General features: G+C 40.1%; 2 protein-coding genes across 7 annotated transcripts; both read left to right on the top strand.

The window, feature by feature from the left end:
• The first annotated feature begins 1994 nt into the window (after positions 1–1994).
• On the top strand, positions 1995–9853 carry LOC115782629 (zinc finger protein 2 homolog). 6 transcript variants are annotated; one of them, XM_030732934.1, is made up of 7 exons: positions 1995–2266; positions 4446–4589; positions 4664–4794; positions 6431–6492; positions 6801–6897; positions 7206–7466; positions 8541–9853. In XM_030732934.1, exons 1-7 carry the CDS (start codon positions 2031–2033, stop codon positions 9158–9160), a joined length of 1551 nt encoding a protein of 516 aa, XP_030588794.1. In that variant the 5' UTR covers positions 1995–2030; the 3' UTR covers positions 9161–9853. The 6 variants fall into 6 exon arrangements, with proteins under 6 accessions (XP_030588794.1, XP_030588786.1, XP_030588801.1 ...); XM_030732926.1 differs by having other exon boundaries at positions 7188–7466; XM_030732941.1 differs by lacking the exon at positions 8541–9853 and having other exon boundaries at positions 7216–7418.
• Positions 9854–11949: 2096 nt separating this feature from the next.
• On the top strand, positions 11950–21741 carry LOC115782623 (gastrula zinc finger protein XlCGF26.1-like). The gene is made up of 7 exons (XM_030732914.1): positions 11950–12224; positions 17982–18101; positions 18174–18277; positions 18395–18432; positions 18934–19150; positions 19569–19799; positions 20384–21741. Exons 1-7 carry the CDS (start codon positions 11950–11952, stop codon positions 20989–20991), a joined length of 1593 nt encoding a protein of 530 aa, XP_030588774.1. The 3' UTR covers positions 20992–21741.
• Positions 21742–22962: the final 1221 nt, after the last annotated feature.

Here is a 22962-nt window from a genome sequence, read left to right as displayed (position 1 = left end):
ATATAAACCGTTTTAGTGCCTCACCTTCAGCTACCTGCTGCAGGTCTGAACATCCTTGAGTTCAGTACAGTCGGAGCAACAGAGCTAATGTCTGAGCTACAGCACTGACTTCGAATCAGCATTCAAGCTCAGCAGTGATTTCTTTAGTCGATGAATTCATTCATGTGCACTGATTCGGCTTTCCCTCCGACAGCCGACTCCTCGTCCTAGCTAATGACAGTCGGCACTGATTAGCTTAAAAAATCAGCATTTAACTTACGGAAACAGTGCGACGGTGCCTCGGTTAGTCCAGCTCACAGTAAGTCTGAAGCAGACAGCCGTGGTTACTGAAAGTAGACGAGACCTCCTCTCAGTCTCGCATCATCTCCGGTCAATCCAACAGACCGTTATTTTATATATATATATATATATATATATATATATATATATATATATATATATATATATATATAAACAATGGCGGCTCAGATACATTTTTAAAAAGTAGGAGGTTAAAAAAACAAGACTGTATGTTATTAAGACGCATGAATTCTAGTGGAGTCCATGCCTCGACAGGTCAGGGCTGTTTTGGCAGAAAAGGGGGACCAACACAATATTAGGCGGTCATAATGTTATGCCTGATCAGTATATGTGAATAACAAGAAATGTGTTACAACATGTAAGTATCCGTTTAAACCACTCAAGTGTCTCACTATAATAGGAAACAAGCTTGACACATAATACACAGTAGCGTGTTTTAACGCAATCTGCCCAGTACATATGTTTTAATGTGCTCTAATTTAATAGGAGACTTATGGAGTCTTATATACATACACTATTATACTATACATATCATACTTATATATGACAGAGAAATTTTTGTCTCTGCCACACAAAAAGTGGACATCAGAACTCTTATTTATTATCAAGTGTGCCGTGTATTTACCAGCGAAGTGCGCTTCACTTATGTTGGTGCACTGAATTGTTATGTTGTCATAATTGATGGTCACCTGTCCTGCTTGAAACTCTTTAACTACATGTACCTCACAGTGGTATATGAATTATTGTAGATCAATGCATTTTTTTGACAGTTTTGTCACTTTTTCACACATTCCTTCCAGGAACTATTTGACGTCTACGTGAACCTCGCGATGACCCCAAACTCTGAAGCCCTGCTGACACAGACTTTAGTCAAGGACTCTGCTCTCAACATCCCTGCCGTAATCTGCAATTCCCGAACAGAAGTTTCTCCGTAACAGCAGCTGCCAATCAAATCATGATGTTGCAGCCCAATGCATCAAGTTGGTAATTAAAATGAAACTTATTAGAAAGGTGACCCATGAACTTAAATCAGCATGATGAAAACTTCTAATAATGGCCGAAAGCATCTTTGAGAAAAGATGCTTTCAGCGCTCCAGTCGGCACTCCAGTCAGTAATTTAAACAAATAAGTTAAATATTCCAATAAATAAGTACTTAAATACATTAGTGTTCATTATATGGCTTATGATACACATGCTTTTGTCATGTGCACATTCATCCTTTTTTCAGCTTGGTTGTTTTGTTTATATAGGTCCTAAAAATATTAAATTCTTAGTCTATATTTTAATTTGCACATTGCATTTTTTGCTGTTTATATCTCTGTATTTTATTGTTTTATATTCAACTTGTGCCTTTTGCACATTCTGTTTTTCTTTAGCTCTTCTGTGTTTTAATTTTGGTTATCTTGTCATTGCAGTTTTCCAATTTTGTTTAATTTGTTATTTGTGTTTAAGTCTTGTTTTTTTTTTGGTGTGTGAATTTTTAATTTAAATAAAAATGTAAAAAAAAAAATTTAAATTAAATGTAAAAAAAAAAAATTTGCAAACTAATTAATCTTATGTTTGGGGTGGAGGGGACTCAAGTGACTCAGCTAAGTGAGCTGGATCGCATTACTGATGAACCCGAGTCCGTGAACCGAGTTTAGGGACAAGTTCGTGAACGCGCTGCGCATCCGCTGACCTCTGCGCATGCTCACGTTAAGCGCAGCGTCAAGAAAAGTTTACAAACACAATGGCTGAGGAGGAAGCTCCGACATCAAAAGAAGAGCCGTTTCCGCTGTTCCTCATAACAGCAAACACGACACAGCAGAATAAACGGAGGAAGGTGACAGACACGGAGAAGGGGGCAGACGGAGAGCGACAGGAAACCAGGATAAACATCGGACCTGCTTTTCAGAGGTGGAGGAAGGTACGGGAACAGAAAGGGTTCAAAACAGATGCAGAGTTCGCCACATTTCTGCTGAACAGGTAATAACAGCCGTAATGATAATAATAGCCCTGCTTCATTTCGGTTTGAATTAGATAAGCGCAACATAGTAGCTGAAATGATGCATTTCTTATGAGTGATGTTGCGGTAAGCTAATGCTAGCTTGTTCCCAGTGCTGAGGTTTGTGGTGAGCACAGGAAGCGTAAAAATGTGCAAAATCAACCATGCGGAATTACCCGGGGTGGCGACCCCTTGAGAATATGGGGGCAGCCGGAAGTAGCTTGGGGAATAGGTTTATTGGATAGTGCAGCCATATCCTGCTGCAGCTATAGCACACTGCGTACCTGTAGTGAAGTGTTTGCTTCATGTAATGTGGTTAAGGTCAGGAGTCTGTGCTGTGTAGGATCATGCTTGTTGGGTCTGCAAAGTTTTAGCTAGACCATAGACTGTATATCAAAGATGGATATACCCTACTTTGCATAACAAATGGCCTCCTCGTCTTTTTTCGGCTGCTCCCTTTAGAGGTCGCCAGAGCAGCGTCTGCCTCCATCTCACCCTATCCCAGGGGTCGGCAACCTATAACACTCCAAGAGCCATTTGAACCCGGTTTCCACGGAAAAGAAAACAATGAGTGCCACAAATACTACCGGAAGCCGGTAGCGGCTACCACAAGTGACACATATATTGAGAAACAAAAATAAATAAATAAATAAAATGATTTTATTTTAATATTTCAAGATCACAATAATGTTCCAATTTAGAACTACAACAAAAAATGAACTGACAAAAATAAAATGCACTTCAATTGGATACTTATAATTTATAATTTATGCCGCAGCATAAGCCTGAAAAAGCCACGGGTTGCCGACCCCTGCTCTATCCCTAGCATCCTCCTATTGCATCAACCCTCTGCATATCCTCTACATCCATGAACCAAGGGCTGTACAATTAATCAAATTTTGATTTTGGCTCCAATAACTGTAACCAATAATTTGGTTACATTACGCTCTGCAAGTATACTCTCAGCCCTGATTTATGCTGTAGCGCTGAGTCTTTGCAGGGCCTAAAACATACCCTATGTAAGTGGCCAGCAGTGTTCCAGCACTTAGGCTTGTGCAGGTGCATTATGTGTTAATTTACGTTAATTATTGAGCTGGAATTCTATGCCATAACCTGTCTGGGTGACACAGCCCGCAACAATTATGACAGGCCTGTTCAGCATCATCAGTTCTTTTTGTGCATTTACAGCTACTTTTATGGCACAGTTTTTAAATTTATCAGGGAGAGAATGGCAATGTAAGGGATAATAATCAGAGCATCAATATAATCATTCACAAATGTCAGCAATTTCCTAATTCCTGCGGGGAGAGATCAGAATGGACGTGAGGGAATGAACAAAGAAGTGGAAAAACTAGAGGGACAAATATGTTTGCATCTGAAAGAAAAAAAAAAACTGACCCAGGAGGAAAAAAAAGGACCAGCATTGGTTTCTGTCGGCCCCACCACATGTAAACCACTGGGACCAGCTGAAGTTCAAACACCGCAGCGTTGCCAGTATAACCAGTATTTGCTTTATTAGCCTGAATAATACTGATTTAGTTTGAAGATGAACATGTTTTTTGTTTGTTCTGGGCTATAATGGGCCAGCCTGACTGGAATTAGAGGCATAGAATTAAGTGGGGACGGTAGAGACACGTTCCTACCTACCTTAGTCTAGGGGGGGCGAGGGAGCAACATACAATTAAAAAGAGGAAAGCACCACACAGCTAAATCAGCCCAACACTCTCCAAACTGGAGACGCTACCTGTCCCGTTAAGGGCTAAAAGCAGGAAATAGCGCTAAACGGACTCAACACCTCCCTCAAAGAAAACCCACTTCTCCGGATCCCCGGACCACGTCTGTTGTCGGCCAACAGATAAGCCACCCTCCCACCCCGGGAGTAACACAACCCTCACACAAGCACTAGTCCGCTGTTTTCCCTCGCCACGCTTTTCTCTCTCCCCTTCCGTGTCTCGCATCCGCCTCTTTATACCAGGTGTATAATGGGGCTGCGATCCCACGCACACCAACACAACATGGCACACAGCCGTAACAAACTGTAATTTTTTTTTTTTGTCACTCATTGAAAGTTCAGAATTTCAATCTCATAATTTGCATGCGTACAATATTTACATCAACTTGTGATTTGAATCATTGTCTACTATTTTTCCTTCTCCATAGTGTTGACTGTGCAGAGGATTGGACATGTTGTCCAGATGAGGACAAAGGAGATGTTTCAACATCAGAGGAAGAGGAGACTGTAGAAGAGGATGGCATCAGTGACTATAATGAGGATAAAGACTACATCCCTCATGGATATTTCTGGTAAGCCATTCATTTAAAAGTTCAAGTTCATGAAAATTTGTGTCTTTTTCACACTGCCTTTTGTGTTCCTCCAGCGCTGGTGGTGCCAGTAAAACCAAAATGACCTCGGATGCTCCAGAGTCCATCAGCAGAGAGTTCACCTCACATGAAGCTGTAGAGCCAACAGAGCAGCTACCAGGCGGGAGTGAAAAAATGAAAGTCCAGAGTGAGGATAACACTGGTTATCCTGCAGCCATTACTTACCATGACTGCTTCAAACACCAGCAGCAGTTCTGTGTGATTTTACATAAATATCAACAGGTCTTTATGAGGCCTGGTTTTTACTGAGTTAGTTTCTGTTTAGACCAGTTTATAGAATAGCCTTCGTGTAGGCAGCACCCACCAAACTTAAACCCAGTCTTAATTATACCTACTATGCTGTTGCCTGATGACTGTCATGTGAATTTGTCATTTCATATTGGCGGCAACTATAAAGGATCACCACAAGAGAAAAGGCACTTTGAAATAAGACAGTGAACAAAGCTGTAAAGTCAGCACAAGATCACACTGATTAGTTAAACCACTGTCTCTCACCCTGTGTGGCATAAAGCCATTATACAAGTGTTACCTTCACACTGAAAAATGTCCGCTTTACAAGCCTTTGAAGTACATAGAGCAGGTCAAAATTGGGTGCTTTTTAAGTCGTCAGATCTTTTTTAGCACATTTTTGATCCTCTTAACTTCTTAAGTCCTTCTTAAGATCGCCCCATGAAATGTTCTCAAGCTGAAAAACATATTTAAGCTTTGTTAAAAACTGCAACCAAATCAGTGTTACATCAGCTCCAAGTATCACAATCTAAAGCCAAATCACTTTATTTTTTCAGCATGATCTTTTTTTTTCCCTACCTGAGCATGAATATGAGGGGTTATATCATAGTGTCAATAGCAAAAGTGCACTAATTTAATTGTGATCTAGAGTAATAGAAACAAGGATTGGTAGCCTGGATGTTTGACCTGCTTTCTCATCATTCACTAGAGGTAACTTTAAAAAAAATGCTTTTTGGGTAAACTCACACTGCTGGTTAAAACATTTTATAGCATGAAACGTCTCATTTTTTGTACCCACCATCATCTTCTAGCCACAATTTCTTCTGTGTCAAAATGGTTTTCTAATACAGACATACTTTAATATTCACCACACGTTAAATTTGCCATTTACATTACTCAGAGAATTAAAACCACCATAATGTTGAAGCGGTACAGGCCCAACAATGTTTGACAACCACTGATTTAAATAAAAGACTGGTGACTTCAAAAGGAAGGATGCTAAAACAGTTTCAGAAAGTGGATGGGTGGAAGGGGCTGAGTCCAGGCCCAGTATGAGATAAATGAGGATTATTTCAAACTGTGTGGCATGTAAAGCTGCTCTAGAAGTAAAAACGCGGAGCTTGAAATAGGCAGAATAACACTAATTCAAGACTTGGCCCTGTTGGTGCGGCTGGCCCCATAAAGATACCTTACAGCATTTTGTCAAATGTGAGCACCATTTTTATTCACAACAGATTTCAAACCAAGGTTTTCAAATGTTATTGAACATTTTTACTTAGGGCCTTCTTTTAACCAGAAGGATTTTTTTTGTTTATTGTTTAAGGTGTTGAATAATAAAGTTGTAGTTGTTAACAACACCGTATGATACTGTATGATATTTGCACATATGCTGATCTCTGTAAGTTTTGTTAGCTACAACAGCAACACATCCCCACAAGTCACTGGAGAAAAGTTAATCACCAAAGCAGTCACTGTTTTCTCTGGAATTGTTAGTGACTATAATATATTGATTTTTTTTTTTTTTGTTCATACAGGAAACAAGCCTTACCATCAGCTTGGAAACCAGGAAAAAAGTGCTGCCGAGAGCCACCACCAAGTGAGCAAAATTGCATCTCATAGATCAGAACTTCTCAAAGTTTTGATGACTGAGTGCCAATTTAGGGAGCCAGAGCAAAAATACACCCATTAAAAAGCTTTAAGGTGGTGTCTGTTCCACAAAACCTTTAATGTTGGCCATAACTTGAGAATGATGTGACTCAGATTCACACCACAGATACTGTTCAAGCTAGACCATTCAAACTTCACACACTTGTTCACTGACTTTCATAAAACAGCACTTTGACACAGTGTTTAACCCCTCTGCTCAGGCACATGCTGACAGTTTAAAACTTCACGTGTTCCCAGGACTCCACGTCACAGAACATATACCTGAAAAAGACGAAAACGGAGGAAGATCACAGACCTGAAACACAGGAGCAGGATTGCAGCACAGCGCCTACGGGTGGGTTAGACTCTGTTATTTTAGTTTTATTTCATACTTTATTTAAATGATACAATCTGAAAGTTAGTGACAATCTTCTGTTGGCCATAAAATACATTTAAGGTCACAGAAAATGTCTTTTATGTTTAGATTTTTGTGTATGAACATGGTTGAATCAGGAGAATGTTGCTTGTTTATATGCATTTCAGTGTAGTGGTAATTTAAACAGGGCACAGTAAAAACATCATACTTGGAAAAGAAACAAATCAGACTTGCTTGCACCAACTTTCTGATTTTATTTTTTTTCTCAGATATTTATTTTTGTTCAGATGTTTTCAGTGCAAGTCCAGAATCTACCAGTGAGCACTCCAGCTTCCCTTATGAGACTGAAGAAATAATATCACACCAGGAGCTTCGCAGACCAAAGAAGATCTACAAATGTCAGACTTGTAGTAGAGTGTTCCCTCGGTACAATGCACTGCAGCGCCACCTTGTGATTCACTCAGGAAAAAGACCTTTCAAATGCTTCATATGTGGAAGGGGATTCACCCAGAGTGGAAACCTCAAAACACACATGAAAGTTCACAGAGGTGAGAGGAAACTCCTGCTGACCTCATGACACCTTAGCCTCTTTCTTTACTGGACCACTCATTGTTTTCCAGAGAAAAAATTTCAGCTTTTTTAAAATTGTGGTGTCTGCAGAGGCTCAAAAGTAAATGGACATTTGACTATTTATTACTTTATGAATGAACAGTTGACATTTCTAACGTGTATACATTTCTCTTGAGGGAATTGCAAGGGGCTTGTAATTCATTGGCAGAAGGCATTCCTACTTACAATGAGGAATGCTATCTTTTAGTATTTTAGGTGATGACAAACAGGCTGCTGTTAATGCTACACCTAGTGCTGACCAACCTCACGAATCCATTAGAAGTTTCAAAGAGAGTCAAAGAAAAAGGAATAAAAGGCACAGTCTTCAGCATTCAGCTGTAAGGAGTATTTTATTTGTTATTTAGTTCATTTGTGTGCAGTTGTTCCATTTAGCTCAGTGTGAGAGTCTCTGTTGTTGTTCAGCTGCTTTCCAGTTCACTATACACACAGCTTAGGATTCAGCTTGTACCACAAGCATAGGTAAATGGGTTTCTTATCAGGGGCACTACAAAGTGCCTAAGGATCAACATGCATGAGTCCAAAAATGACAGACTGCAATTTTAACTTGAACATGTCCAAAAAAAACGGTTGCAAATGCCAGCAGGGCCTCCAGTTAGTTCATCTCTGAACTCTTAGATGTACATTCATTTTACAAGAATGGTTTATCCACTGCAAACCCACTACACGATCCCTCTCTGTGTAACTGTTGACAGTCACAGTCAACAGTGACTTCTCAGACTTCCTCACATCAGGGTCACACAAATTCAGCCCCCGTTTATTGATGTTTTTCCAGTAGCTCTAAATGTCACTGAGGTTCCCACTGTCTGTGCCACAAGGATGAACCCTCTTTCAAAATCTCTTGGATCTCTTTCTCCACAAGCAATTATGACTTAATCAGTTGTGCTCATGTGAAAACATCTGTTGAGTTTCTCCACTCATGTATTCAGGTGTTTTGTTTTTAATTTAATTGCTCATCTGCGTCTATCAATCATTATATTTATTTTTCCCCACAGACCTCCCGAAGTGGACATTAGTCCAAAAGAAGAGTGAACCTAAAGAGTCACCTGCTACAGTTCATGTGTGTGGGGACTGTGGAATGGACTTCCCTGAGAAACACCAGCTAGAGGAACACCGTGAGACTCACAAGAAACCCTACGCATGTCCCGACTGTGGAAAGAGATTCAAACAGGAAAATAGCGTTAAAATCCACATGCGCCTCCACTCCGGAGATTCCCTTTTCTTCTGTTCAGCCTGTGGAAAAAGTTGCACTACAGCTAAAATGCTTAAAATACATATGCTAACCCACACTGGAGAAAAGAATTACCACTGTGATCAGTGTGGGAGGGCATTTTCACGATCTTCCTATCTAAAATTGCACCTCAGAACTCACACTGGAGAACGACCTCACCTGTGCTCCATTTGTGGTAAACGTTACTCCAGAGCAGATACCCTTAAAGCTCACCTGAGAGTTCACACCGGAGAGAACCCGTATACGTGTAAGATATGTGGGAAATGTTTCTATTACTATCAGGGTTATCAAGCGCATGTGAAGATTCATGACAAGAAGCCAAAAACTGCCACGAGACCTCTGGGAAGACCAAAGCAACAGCTGATAGTGGTGAAAAATCAATAATGTCATTTTAAGTTATTATTTTTTTAAATATAAGTTTAACTCTCTGAAGTGAAATTTCTGAAGTGATTGGAAAAGCACTATCAATGTTAGCACATATTGGTACATATATACAGTCAGCTCCAGTGTCGTGACTAGAATTGAAGAAAATAAATCCTGATAATTGTTCTTGTGTGTTTTGTAATTGTGCTTAACCTAACTCTTACTAAACTCTTAAACTTAATGGTGATTAATCCTGACACTAAAAACTCAGTGGAGCTCTGATACTGGGATTTGTCATAGTAACAGGTACAAGCGCAGTGAAGCCAGAAATATGACTGTTCTTTGTCTTTTTTCTTGAAAAGTTAAGAGTTGGCTTTGCACCACCGTCAACTGGCATGTTGATGTGAGGTATTGTAGTAAAGTATTGTTTTGTATTCCCATCCCCTGTCACGCTCTGAGTTCACTCAAGTAAATAAGAAATAATGGAATTATCTAATATTATGGCTTGCTGTATGGTGCATCTGTTTTAGTAAGTGAAGTTCTAGTCTTATATTAGTCTGTTAAACTAATAAGCAGATATGATCACTGGGCACTTTATTATCAACAAAAATATCAGTCAGTTGCATGGCAGCAACTCAGTGCATTTAGGCCTGGTCAAGATGACCCGCTAGAGTTCAAACTGAGCATCAGAACGGGGAAGAAAGGTGATTTAAGTGACTTTGAATGTGGCATTGCCGTTGGTACCAGATGGGCTGGTCTGAGTATTTCAGAAACTGCTGATCTACTGGGATATTCCCACACAACCATCTCCAGGGTTTACGGAGACTGATCTGAAAAAAAGAAAATACCCAATGAGCGGCAGTTCTCTGGGAGAAAATGCCTTGTTGATGTCAGATCAGAGGAGAATGGCCAGGCTGATTCAGTCTGATAGGAAGGCAACAGTAACTCAAACAACCACGCATTACAACAAAGGTATGCAGAAGAGCATCTCTGAACATACAGCACATCAAAACTTGAAGCAGATGGGCTACAGCAGCAGAAGACCACATCAGGTGCTGCTCCTGTCAGCTAGAAACGGGAAATTTGGGCTACAGTTCACATAGGCTCTCCAAAACTGTACAATAGAAGACTGGAAAAATGTTGCTTAGTCTGATGAGTCTTCATTTGGCAGGCAGATGGTAGGGTTAGAATTTGGTGCAAATAACATGAAAGCCATGTAATAGTGCAGGGGATGGTTTCTTTGGACACTTCACTTAAACTACCTGAATATTGTCGCTGATCGTGTCCATCTCTTTATGGCCACAATTTACCCATCTTCTGATGGCTGCTTCCAGCAGGATAACGCACCATGTCACAAAGACGTTAACCCTAACCCTTGGTTGGCCTTGAACTTATTTTAATGAAAAGAAAACAGAGGTGATTGTGTTTGGACCTGTTGGCCCGTGTGAGTCCTCCTCTGTTGATTTGGAGGTATATTTTAAACCTGTTATTACTGATCCTGGTTTCAAGTTAGTGATTTTAAATTGTTCAGCCAAGTCAGAGCTGCGGTTAAGTTCAGTTTTTATCAATTAAGGTGATTGGCATCAGTGAAATCTCTTCTTTCTAGGCAGCACTTTGAAACTGTGATCCGTGCTTTTATTCCATCTAATTTGGACTACTTTATGAGGGAGTCAGTGGCTACTCTCACGTCTGCAGCTGGTTCAAAATGCTGCTGCGTTACTATTGACAGGAATGTGGACGAGGGAGCACATAACCTCTGTCTTGGCATCACTTCACAAGTCGCCTGTGTATTTTAAGGCCCATTTTAAAGTTCTTATGTTAGTTTTTAAATCTTTTCACAGTCTTGCCCCACTTTACCTCTCTGAGCTTTTTCATCCTTTCATACCTTGACAATCTCTCGGGTCAGCTGACCAGCTGTTTCTGGAAGTACCGAGATCCAGAAGGAAGCTCAGATGGGACGGGGCTGTCTCTATCATTGCTCCTAAAGGATGGAATAACTTGCCTTTGCACATTAGAGATGCCCCTTCAATGTTTTTAAAGTTCATCTTAAAATCTATCTTTTTTCCTTGGCTTTCGACCCGAGCGAGACCTAGTACAAACTGTATGTTTTTAAAAGCGATTGTTCCTTTTTTATATGTTCCAAATATACAGCACTTTGTGTCAGCTGTGGTTGTTTTAAAGTGCTTTTATAAATAAAGATGGCCTGGTAAAGCTCAAATCATCTTAGGCTGGTTTCTTGAATATGACAATGAGTTCCCTGTACTCTAATGGCCTCCATACTCACCAGATCTCAAGCCACCTTTGGGATGTGGTGGAATGGGAGGGTTATATCATGGATACGCAGCCAACAAATCTGCAGCAACTGTGTGATGCTATCATGGACCAAAATCTCTGAGGAATGTGTCCAGCACCTTGTAGAATCTATGACACAAAGAATTCTGAGTGCATAAGGGGTCCAACCCAGTACCAGCAAGGTGTACCTAATGTGTCTGTGCATTGCATTCAAGCAGTCCATAGATCCTGCTTATATGCAGTCAATGTTAGAGCTGAGGGAAGCAGGCCCGACATTCATATTAACATTCATGCAGAGCTATGATGACCTCCACACTGATATCCAGTATGTACAAAATGGTTATAATTTGTTCTGGGTAGTACTTAAATAAGTACATTATTTACTTTCTTTTAAAGCTCGCAGTTGTTCCGCTTTCGTTTTAATAAACTTTATTCCCAGAGGCTTTTCTCAGGACTAAGTACGCATGTTAGAAAGCGTCCTGTTCGTGAGCGCGCCGCGCACCCGCTCTTCTCCGCGCATGATCTCTAGCTCCAAGAAAAGTTTACAAACAATGGCTGAGGAACAAGCTGCAGCATCAAACGAAGAGACCGTCACCCTTTTCCTGATCCCAGCGAACACAACAGAGCCAGTTAAAAAGGCTACCGACAAGCAGCGAGCTGAAAAGAAAGGGTTAGACCGAGCCCGAGATAAAAGCAAAATAAACACTGGACCTGTTTTTCACGGGTGCAAGGAGATACGGAAGCAGAAAGGGTTCAAAACAGATGCAGAGTTTGCCACATTTTTGCTGGACAGGTAATTACCTGTGCTTGAATTGTGTTTAAGGTGGTTTACGCAAAATGTGACCACATAGCTAAAATATCAAAGCTAACACTCCGTGGCCCGTTACCGTGATTTTGCAGTCCAGCTAACGTTAGCGTCGTCGGAAGGCTAACGCCAGTGTTTGTTTTTATTACTTTGCGCATGTTCAGCTGCAGCTGTCGGTGTGTCTTAGTGAAAATGTGCGTTTCCCGTAGTGGGGTTAAGGTCAAGGTGTGTGTGTGTGTGTGTGTGTGTGTGTGTGTGCGCGCGCGCGCGCGCGCGCAGAGTCTGCGAACCTGTAACTAGACTGTATATCAAAGATGGACGTAGCCCCTGGGTTTGGGCCCCTGCCTTGAAAAGCTGATAAGCAGACAACGATTGCCTCTGATTTGACAGTTTAGGGTAAAGTAAAGAAAACCAAATAAACTATAGCGGTCAGTTTTGTTTGGTTTTTTTTTTTTTTGCATTTCTCTGTTCTTTAAAACAATGTGAGGCATTTTAATTAAAGCCCCAAAGATGTTTGAAGCCCACATTCAAATTATGGAACCTTTAGCATATTTGTGAACATGCAGAAGGAGTTAAGCAGTCTTTCTTTATAAATCAGAAAGCGTTTCAACAAATTGTCACACTCTGAAGAAATCTAGTTGGCAAGTATAGTAGTTTTTGATCTGGTCTTCCTTTGATGTGATCTGTGAAGAAAGAACAGAATAAATGACTCCATAAGTTAGAGATGCTCAATTATGGAAAAAAAACAAAAAATCATAATCACAATTATTTTGGTCAGTATTGGAATCACTATTATTTAACATGTTTACTCATTGAATTTGTAAACACTGCATTTATTGCACTTAAAGTACAGTCAATACCCTGACATCTACAGTTGAAACCAGAAGTTTATGTACACTATATAACAGGACTCCTCAAATCCAGGCCTCGAGGTCCAGTGTCCTGCAGGTTTTAGATGTGTCCCTGATCCAACACACCTGAATCAAATGGCTGAATTACCTCCTCAGTATGCAGCCAAGTTCTCCAGAGTCCTGCTAATGACTTCTATATTTGACTCAGGTGTGTTGAAGCAGAGACACATCTAAAACCTTCAGGACACCGGTGCCCTTGCGGCCTGGATTTGAGGATCCCTGCTATATAAAAAAAATACATATGCTTTTTTTTTTTTTTTTTTTCTCTCACTGACATGAAATTAGTGATGGGAAAAATGAGGCTTTGTGAAACACCGAAGCATTTGAAGCATTTGTGCCGGAATTGTACCGAAGCTTCGACACAATCTGAAACTCATCCGCACAGTGACACCTGCTGGCCAATCTCTCTCTATAGCTCAGTTTAATTATTTGGTTCATCGCTTCTGCAGCGATCGTGGTGACCAACATGACTGAGGAGGACACTGAGCGGAGAGTGGATGCAGGTCAGACTTGGGGAAGTTCCTCTAATGTCTGAAAATAAATAGAGGTCATTCAGTGTGCAACTGGAGGATTGAGGATTTTCAGCGCTCGCAGTCAGCTGTTCAGCGTGAGTTCGTTGATCCACTTTTACACCGAAAGAAATGTTTCTCCTGTTTGTAAATGGGTCACCTATATCGTTCTTCACTGCCCACAGAAACAATAATGAGTTATGCGTGTGTGTACTGCTTGTATTAAATAGAAACGTTGGTTAAAAAAAATAATAATAATAATAATTCAGCAATTACAAAGCCAAACTCAAAAAAACAAAACAAAAACGACAGGTTCATTAAATTAAAAAAAAAAAAGAGAAGAAAAAAACAAATGAATCCCGGCGCCTCGGCCGCCTGGAAACAGCAGGAGTGAAACGCACCAAAGCCTCGCTTAGCCACGGTCACGTGATGTAGGTGTTTCGGAGCAGTGTTTTGAAACACCTGCCCTTCAGGAGCTCGACACAGTGTCAAAACTTCAGTGTCGAGCTTCCCATCCCTACATGAAATCAGAATAAACCTTTCCTTTTTTAGGTCAATTAGGATTACCAAAATTATTTATATTTACCAAATGCCAGAATAATGAGAGAGAGAGAGAATTTCTTAAGGCATTTTTATTGCTTTCTGCAAAGTCAAAAGTTTACATACACTAAGATTACTATGCCTTTAAACAATATGGGACAGCCCATATGATGATGTCATGTCTTTGGAAGCTTCTGATAGGTTTATTGGCAACATCTGAGTTAATTAGAGACACCTGTGGATGTATTTTAAGGCACACCTGAAACACACTGCTTATTTTTGTAACATCATGGGAAAGTCTGAAGAAATCAGCCAAGATATCAGGAAGAGAACTGTGGACTTGCACAAGTCTGGTTTATCCTTGAGTGCAATTTCCAGATACCTGAAGGTTCCGTGTTCATCTGTACAAATAATTATACACAAGTACAAACAAGATGGGAATGTCCAGCCATCATACCGCTCAGGAAGCAGACGGGTTCTGTGTCCCAGAGATAAACGTGCTTTGGTCCGAAATGTGCATATCAACCCAAGAACAAAAGCAAAAGACCTTGTGAAGATGCTGGTAAGAGTGTGTCTTTACCACAGTAAAAAGAGTACTGTATCGACATGGGCTGAAAGGTCACTCTGCCAGGAAGAAGCCATTACTACAAAAAAAAAACAGATCAATGTTTGCAAAATGCACACAAGAACAAAGACCTTAATTTTTAGAGCCATGTCCTGTGGTCTGACGAAACTAAAATTGAACTGTTTGGCCATAATGACCATCGTTACATTTGGCGGAAAAAGGGAGAAGAAGCTTGCAAGCCTGAGAACACCACCCCAACTGTGAAACACGGGGGTGGCAGCATCATGTTGTGGGGTTATTTTGCTGCAGGAGAGAGTGGTGCACTTCACAAAATAGATTGCAACATGAGGAAAGAACATTGTGGCAATACTGAAGCAACATCTGAAGACAGCAGCCAGGAAGTTAAAGGTTGGGCGCAAATGGGTCTTCCAAATGGACAATGACCCAAAGCATACTGTCAGACTGGTTACAAAGTGGCTTATTAAGGATAACCAAGTCAATGTTTTGGAGTGGCCTTCACAAAGCCCTGATCTCAATCCTATTGAAAATTTATGGGCAAAGCTGAAAAGGCAGGTGCGAGCAAGGTGACCTACAAACATGGCTCAGTTACACCTTCTGTCAGAAGGAATGGGCCCAAATTCCTACCAACTATTGTGAGAAGCTTGTGGAAGGATATTCAAAACGTTTGACCCAAGTCATTCAGTTTAAGGGCAGTGGTACCAAATACTAATGAAATAAATGTAAATTTATGACTTTGCAGAAAATAACAAAAATGCCTTAAGAAATTCTCTCTCATATTATTCTGGCATTTGGTAAATATAAATAATTTTGGAAATCCTAATTGATCTAAAACAGGATTTCATGATTTCATGTCAGTGAGAAAAAAATGCACGTCTTTTTATGTAGTGTATGTAAACTTCTGGTTTCAACTGTAGTTCACTTCTACAGTCCCCTGAAATTAAATACTAAATTCAAATTAAATACAGAATATATAAATAAAATATAAAAAAATAAATTACAATACAAATACTTTATAAATTAAACACAAATAATAAATAGAAAGGTATTACCAGTTATCATGATTAATGATTCTAAAAAGAAATCAGACCAAGTTATTTAGACCAAATAAATTTGCTCACATTTTAGCACACTCAAAGATTCTGTACATGTATGCAAAATTGACATTCAATTAATTCCAGTCAGTAACTGAATCCAAGAACATAGAGGCTGGCTTATTATAGCCCAGAGCCAACAAAAAATATGTTCAGCTTCAGACTAAATCAGAATTATTGCAAACACATTTGTCCCTCTAGTTCAGGGCTCTTTAACTCCAGGCCTTGAGAGCCCCTGTCCTGCAGGTTTTAGATGTGTCCCTGATCCAGCATACCTGAATCAAATGGCTGAATTACCTCCTCAGTATGCAGTCAAGTTCTCCAGAGTCCTGCTAATGACTTCTATATTTGACTCATGTATGTTGAAGCAGAGACACATCTAAAACCTGCAGGAGAGGGGCTCTGTTCTAGTTTTTCCACTTCTTTGTTCATTCCCTCACGTCCATTCTGATAGTTTCAGCAATCTCTATCCAGGAATTTGCTGACATTTGTGAGTCCTTATATTGATGCTATGATTATTATTACTTATATTGTGCGATGTTGACAAAAAATAATATCTCGATATTTTCTGCAATATTCTCGATAACGATAATAAACGATATTCTGCATTATTTTAAAATGTGTTAATACAAGAACTGCAAGCTGGTAAAATATAAGACTTAAATCAGTGTTTTTGAGACATTACCTTATTTTTTATTTTTATTTAACCTTTATTTAACCAGGAAAAACACATAGATTAAAATCTCTTTAACTAAGTGTCCTTTGCATGACAAATGTAAAGTTTTTCAAAAGCAATTGCTTGACAGAATGGGGAAAAAAAAGAAAAAAAAAAATCAAAAAAGAGGCTGTCCAGGGGGATTCCCCCTACGTTATAGCAAAATAAATTCACAGAAACTACACACCCTCATCTGATCAGAAACCCGCTTCAGCGTATTATCCGAGGCTCTGAACAGGTGAGCTCCGAGAACATCGCTGGGTTATGACGCAGTGATTGTAACATACGTACTTTAAATTAAAGGATATTAACATCAATCCTTTCATTGTTTTCCTCTTTACCCCGCTAGTCGTGGTTTGTCTTGGACAGCGGTTTTCCCGAAACTTTTCATATTCCTCATACTTGCTGATGATGGAACAGGTTAGTTGTTGAGCTGTCCGTTTTCTTACCAGGTCTGCAAACTGCAAACCACCTTCTCGCCTAGGAATTAAGGGGGTAGACTGCGAGGCTGGCAATGTCTGAATTTCCTCCCCTGGCGTAGTGTGTTCACTCATTTCCAGCTTTAGGCGTGTTGTTCAGGCAGCTATGCTAGCGCACAGTACGGGCGCTCTCAGCCTATACTAAAGCATAAAGTAGTGAACGCCTGGAGCCAAGGCCTTTGTTTTTTTTTCTAATTAGCATACTCAATAATGTCAGCTTGCACATCGTTAACACAGCAATTACAATATTATCGTAGATGATATATATCGCACACCCCTAATTGAGATCATGATTGTTATTATCTCCCTGATAAATTCAAAAACTGTGCAGTAAAAGTAGCCAAAAATGCACGGGAGGAAACGACCGCGCTGAACAGGCCTATCAGAATCATTGCAGGCTTCGTCGACCCGACCTGTAGTTACATTTCTCGGCAGGTGCACGTCAGGTTACGGTGTAGATTTCTCACTCGATAATTAACAGTAATTAACACATAATGCACCTGCACAAGCCTAAGTACCAGCAACATTGCTGGCCACTTGCATAGGCCTGAGAGTATACTTGTAGATTGTAATGAGACAGAATCATTTTACTAATAGTTTTTTGACGATTACACTGGTTTTTTTGATCATTTGGAGCCAAAAATTCGCATTTTGCACTTTTGCACATCCCTGTGAAAAAAAGTAATTGCCCCCTAAACTTAATTGGTTGTGTCACCCTAAACTAATAAAACCAGGAAAGAAGCAAATACTTCTTCACAGCGCTGTAGCCTGGGCTGTGTACCCATAATCCAGTCTGATGTGCACCAAGTAACAAAACTAAACATTGCGGTGTACCTAGAAGTTTTATGTGGGCTCTCATCAGTTGATCGTCACTGTCTAATAATATTTTTTTGCCTTCTACAAAACATTGACAGGGCACAGGAAGTGACATGTTCTCCAGGTGAGGACAAAGGAGATGTTTCAACATCAGAAGAGGAAAGAGCAGAGGAGGGTGACCGTGTCAATGAGGACTACATTCCCCCTGTATCTGTTCGGTAAACTTGAAATCAAAAGTTCATTCTCATGAAAATTACTTTGTTTGCTGATTGCTTTTTCTGTTCCTACAGTGCTGGCTGCCTGAATACTCCTAAGTTGATCACCAAGCAGGTCACTGCGCATGGTGCTGTAGATGCAGAGCCACCACCAAGCACAGAAAAAATTGAAGTTCAGAGTGAGGACAGCAACATCTGTCATGCTGCATTCATTACTTAACTGTGATTGTTTGAAAAACAGTCATGTTTTCTGTGTAACCTTGGCAGTGGCTGTAATATAATGTTTGTCTATACAGGAAACGAGCCTCACCATCTGCATGGGATTCAACACAAGGTGAGAGAAACTGTGTCTTGTAGATGTTAAAATTCCATCATTTCACTTTACTTCAGTCTTAAATAAGCTTGGATCTTGGTTATGTGTTTTGTTATTCGATGCATAGTTCCCGTGGGTGCAGCAATGAGCTCATAAGTGCTACTGAGGCTATGAAGCAATTTCCACTACAGAAGCCTGTCTTTAATGCACTGGACTGAAAGACTGTGAATATTTACCAAACTAGTTTTGGGATGTGGTTTATGAAGTTTATGGAGCTGATTTATTTATTTTTTGAACCAATAAAATGTAAACATTTGGTGGCCTTTGCACTATTTTTAATTACATCTAGGTTGCAAATGAATGCAAATGTTCAAATCATTGCTTTCTTTTTTTTTTCTTATAGAAACTAAATTAAAAATATATTTAAACTTGTGAACACTGCTCAGTTATGAGCTAGTACCTTAGAGGTTGTAACCTGTACTCACATAGATGCTGAGAATTTAAAGCTGTGTGTGTTTACAGGATCAGGAGCAAAAACCTGAAAAGAGCTCTCCAGCAGACCAGGCTTCCTGGACACCAGAGGCTTCCTCCGTTCCTCCATCTTATGAGCTTGAGCTCACCCCACCTGCCTCATACAACACCAGGTCAAAGAAAATACACCTGAATGAGACGAACGCTGAGGAAAATCACAGTGAAGACGACACACCTGAAACGCAGGATCACAACACAGCACCTACAGGTGGTGGAGTATTATATTTTTATTTTAAACCTTATTCAAAAATTTCACAGATAAGACATTTTTTGTACCAGATAAAGCTAAAATTCATTTTCATCTCTTGTCGTTTAGCTACATTCATTACACAAGACAATCCTTTTGTGTTACATGTGCAACAAAGTTTTATTTTAATTTGTGCTTGTCTTTTGTCGGCCATGAAAGATATTGAAAGTAGCAGATTGTCGATTGTTGTCTTCTCTCCTTTTTTTTTTTGTACATAATTATTTTTTTATGTTTTATATCTGAAAACTGTTGAAACAACAGGAAGAGATACACTTTAATATCATAATTCAGTTATAAATCAGCGCTTGATACTTGCAATGAATCATTCAGTTCTTTCAGTCTTCACACTGACACATATCTATACATTTTCTTTCTGTAGGAGAAACTCTCATTCTAAGTCCAGAAGCTACCAGCATACACAGCAGCTCCCAGGAGCTTTGTAAACCAAAGACCTACCACTGCCTGACCTGTGGAAGAGTGTTCCCCCGGCACAGCTCCCTCAAACGACACCTTGTGATTCACTCGGGAAAAAGACCTTTCAAATGCTTCATATGTGGGAGAGGATTCACCCAGGGTGGAAACCTCAAAACACACATGAAAGTTCACAGAGGTGAGACAAAGCTACTCTGCTTAGAACACTTTCAGCTGCTTCAGTTAGATGTTTCTGCCAGCTGGAATTCTCTTAACTCTTCTTTTACTTAACTGGACAAAAAAAAAAAAAAAAAAAAGAAAAGTTATGTACAGCTGATTAGACTCGGAGCTGTATCACGGTATTGTTGTATGCCTGGGTGTTTAAACATCATGATGGTATGAGTTTTAGATACCTTTTAAAAATACATCTGCTCCTCTTTCCAATAAAGACGCTATTGTGTTGAATTGCTGCTTTTTTGACTGCATGTGCCACCAGAGGGCACTCTCTGCTGGTGGAACAAGCATCAGAAAAATGTTAGCACTGATAATGCCATCTTTAAAGGACTTTGTTCAACTTAAAAGAAAATAAATACTTTATCAGCCACCCTGACATCATGTCTGTTCACCCCACGGCATGGCAGCATGCATCATCGGGTTCTCCAGCAACTCCACCCACAAAACAATGAATGTATAACATCATGAGCAGTGTTATTCAGTTCACCTGTCTGTGGGCTTGATGTTTCGGTTCTTGTTTTTTAATCCTGTACATGTTATTTGTCACAGGAGAGCTCCCAAAGTGGACATTAATTCAAGAGAAGAGGGAGCCTAAAGAATCGCCTGCCACAGTTCACGTGTGTGGGGACTGTGGAATGGACTTCCCTGAGAAACATCAGCTAGAGGAACACCGTGAGACTCACAAGAAACCCTATGCATGTCCTGACTGTGGAAAGAGATTCAAACACATCAAGAGCGTTAAAATGCATACGCACATCCACTCAGGAGATTCACCTCACCTCTGTTCAGAGTGTGGAAAGAGCTGTGTCACGATAGAAGTGCTTAAAAAACACAAGTTAACCCACACTGCAGAAAAGAATTACCACTGTGATCAGTGTGGGAGGGCATTTTTGCAATTCTACAACCTCAATTTGCACCTCAAGACTCACACTGGAGAGCGGTCTTTTCTGTGCTCAATCTGTGGTAAAAGTTACTCCAGAGCAGATACCCTTAAAGTTCACCTGAGAGTTCACACCGGAGAGAACCCGTATACGTGTAAGATATGTGGGAAATGTTTCTATTACTATCAGGGTTATCAAGCGCATGTGAAGATTCATGACAAGAAGCCAAAAACGGCCACAAGACCTCTGGGAAGACCAAAACAACAGCTGACATGATTGAGAGCATTTACATTTAGTCTGAGAAGTCTTTGATTACTAATGCCCCCTGAAGACACACTCTCCTTTCTGTTAATCTGACATCTGAGCATCCAGAGATTTATGCACACTTATGAATGTGGCACAGCGGCAGTAATCTGATACCTAATGATTACCCCAACATAGAGACAGAATCTAACAGCACTGTGTGCGTCACAGTGCTGTTAGATTGCCTGATCCATTTATTAAAGTGTGTATGAATACATTCCCATAACTGCAGATACAATGGGGTCTCTCTGAATTTCTAAACAGCAAAAATAAAGCTCAGAAGAAAACTCGGACTTCATCCATTATATGCTACCTGACACATCTCACAAATGATACACAATACTGAAGTATGGTGTCCTGTCCCATCAGTATTGTAAGTTTGGCTGAATGAAGCTGAAAAACGTAATTAAAAGTGGCTTAGACAGACTGCTGTCACTTTAACAGAATTATGAAACCAGCAATGTTACGTGTCAATGTTTGACAAGGGCTCATGTAAAATAAAATCTGTCACTTGACTCAAGTTGAAAAAGTAATCACGTGGTATATTTGGTATGCTTACTCCTGTTGTCCATAGTGTAGCCAGTAGTTTCTGATTTACCAAATCTTGACTTTTAACTTAGCCACAGTGGAAAAGTTTTTAAGGCTTGGGTAGTCACATACTGGGGTGTACTCCTTGTTGCTATGCCTTATCTTATAATGACATCACAACCTATAAATACACAGCTGAACAATAAACCTGTACTGTCTGACATCTGCTTTTACTAACACTAACATGTCTGTGTTAGAAAGTCTCTGCATAATATAAACAAAAATCTCTTTGGAAACCAAGCACAGTCACTGGCCACTTTATTAGGTTCTCCCCGTATACCTACCTTAATTCTTTGTGGCACAGATTTAACAAGGTGCTGGAAATATTCCTCAGATTTTGGTTCATGTTGACATAATAGCGTCACACAGTTGTCAGTTGCACATCCATGATCTACCACATCCCAAAGATGCTCTATTGAACTCATGTTCAAGAAACCAGTTTAACATGATCTGAGCTTTGTGACATGCTGCAAAGTAGCCATCAGAAGATGGGTACACTGGACATCAAGGGATGGACATAGCAGCAATACTCAGGTAGGCTGTGGTATTTGAACAGTGCCCAGTTGGTACTGAGGGGGGCCCACTCCATTACACTATAGCAGGATGGATCCATGCTTTCATGTGGTTTACACCAACTTCTGACCCCACCATCAAAATGACGCAGTAAAAATCAATACTCGGCAGATGGGGCAATGTTTCTTCAATCTTCTATTGCCCAACTTTGGTGAGCCTGTGCATATGGTAGGCTCAGTTGGCATCCAGTGTGGTCTTCTGCTGCTGTAACATATCTGCTTCAAGATTCCAAGTGTGTGCTCAGAGAGCTCTTCTGCATACCTTGGTTGTAATGAGTGGTTGAGTTACTGTTGCCTTCCTAGCAGTTTTAAGCAGTCTGGCCATTCTCCTCTGGGATTTTCACCAGAGAAAAGCCGCTCATTGTTATTGTCTCTTCTTTAGATCATTCTCTGTAAACCCTAGGGATGGTTATGTAAGGAAAATCTCAGTAGATCAGCAGTTCCTGATACTCAGACCAGCCCATGTGGCACCAACAACTGTGCCACATTCAGTCACTTAAATCACCTTTCTTCCTCATTATGATGCTGTGCTTCCATGTGATTGGATGATTATATGTTTGCATTTAGCTAATAATATGGCCGATAAGTGCATGTTTGACATTTGCTGCACTTGAAAAGTACAAAAATTTTGCATCTAGATATAGACATTTGAACGCGTCACAGGAGAAGCGATAATATTTGTATGTTGCATTAATTATATTAATTAATTTATAACCGCAGTGCAGCGGATAATGCTAAGAGTTGCACCTGTGCTCGAATATCTGTTAACAGGCAATTCCCTTTT

This window comes from Archocentrus centrarchus, chromosome 1 (genome assembly GCF_007364275.1).
Source record: "Archocentrus centrarchus isolate MPI-CPG fArcCen1 chromosome 1, fArcCen1, whole genome shotgun sequence".
Classification (NCBI taxonomy): domain Eukaryota; kingdom Metazoa; phylum Chordata; class Actinopteri; order Cichliformes; family Cichlidae; genus Archocentrus; species Archocentrus centrarchus.
The sequence above is the reverse complement of the archived record's forward strand: the minus strand, read 5'-3'. Positions and strand labels throughout refer to the sequence as shown.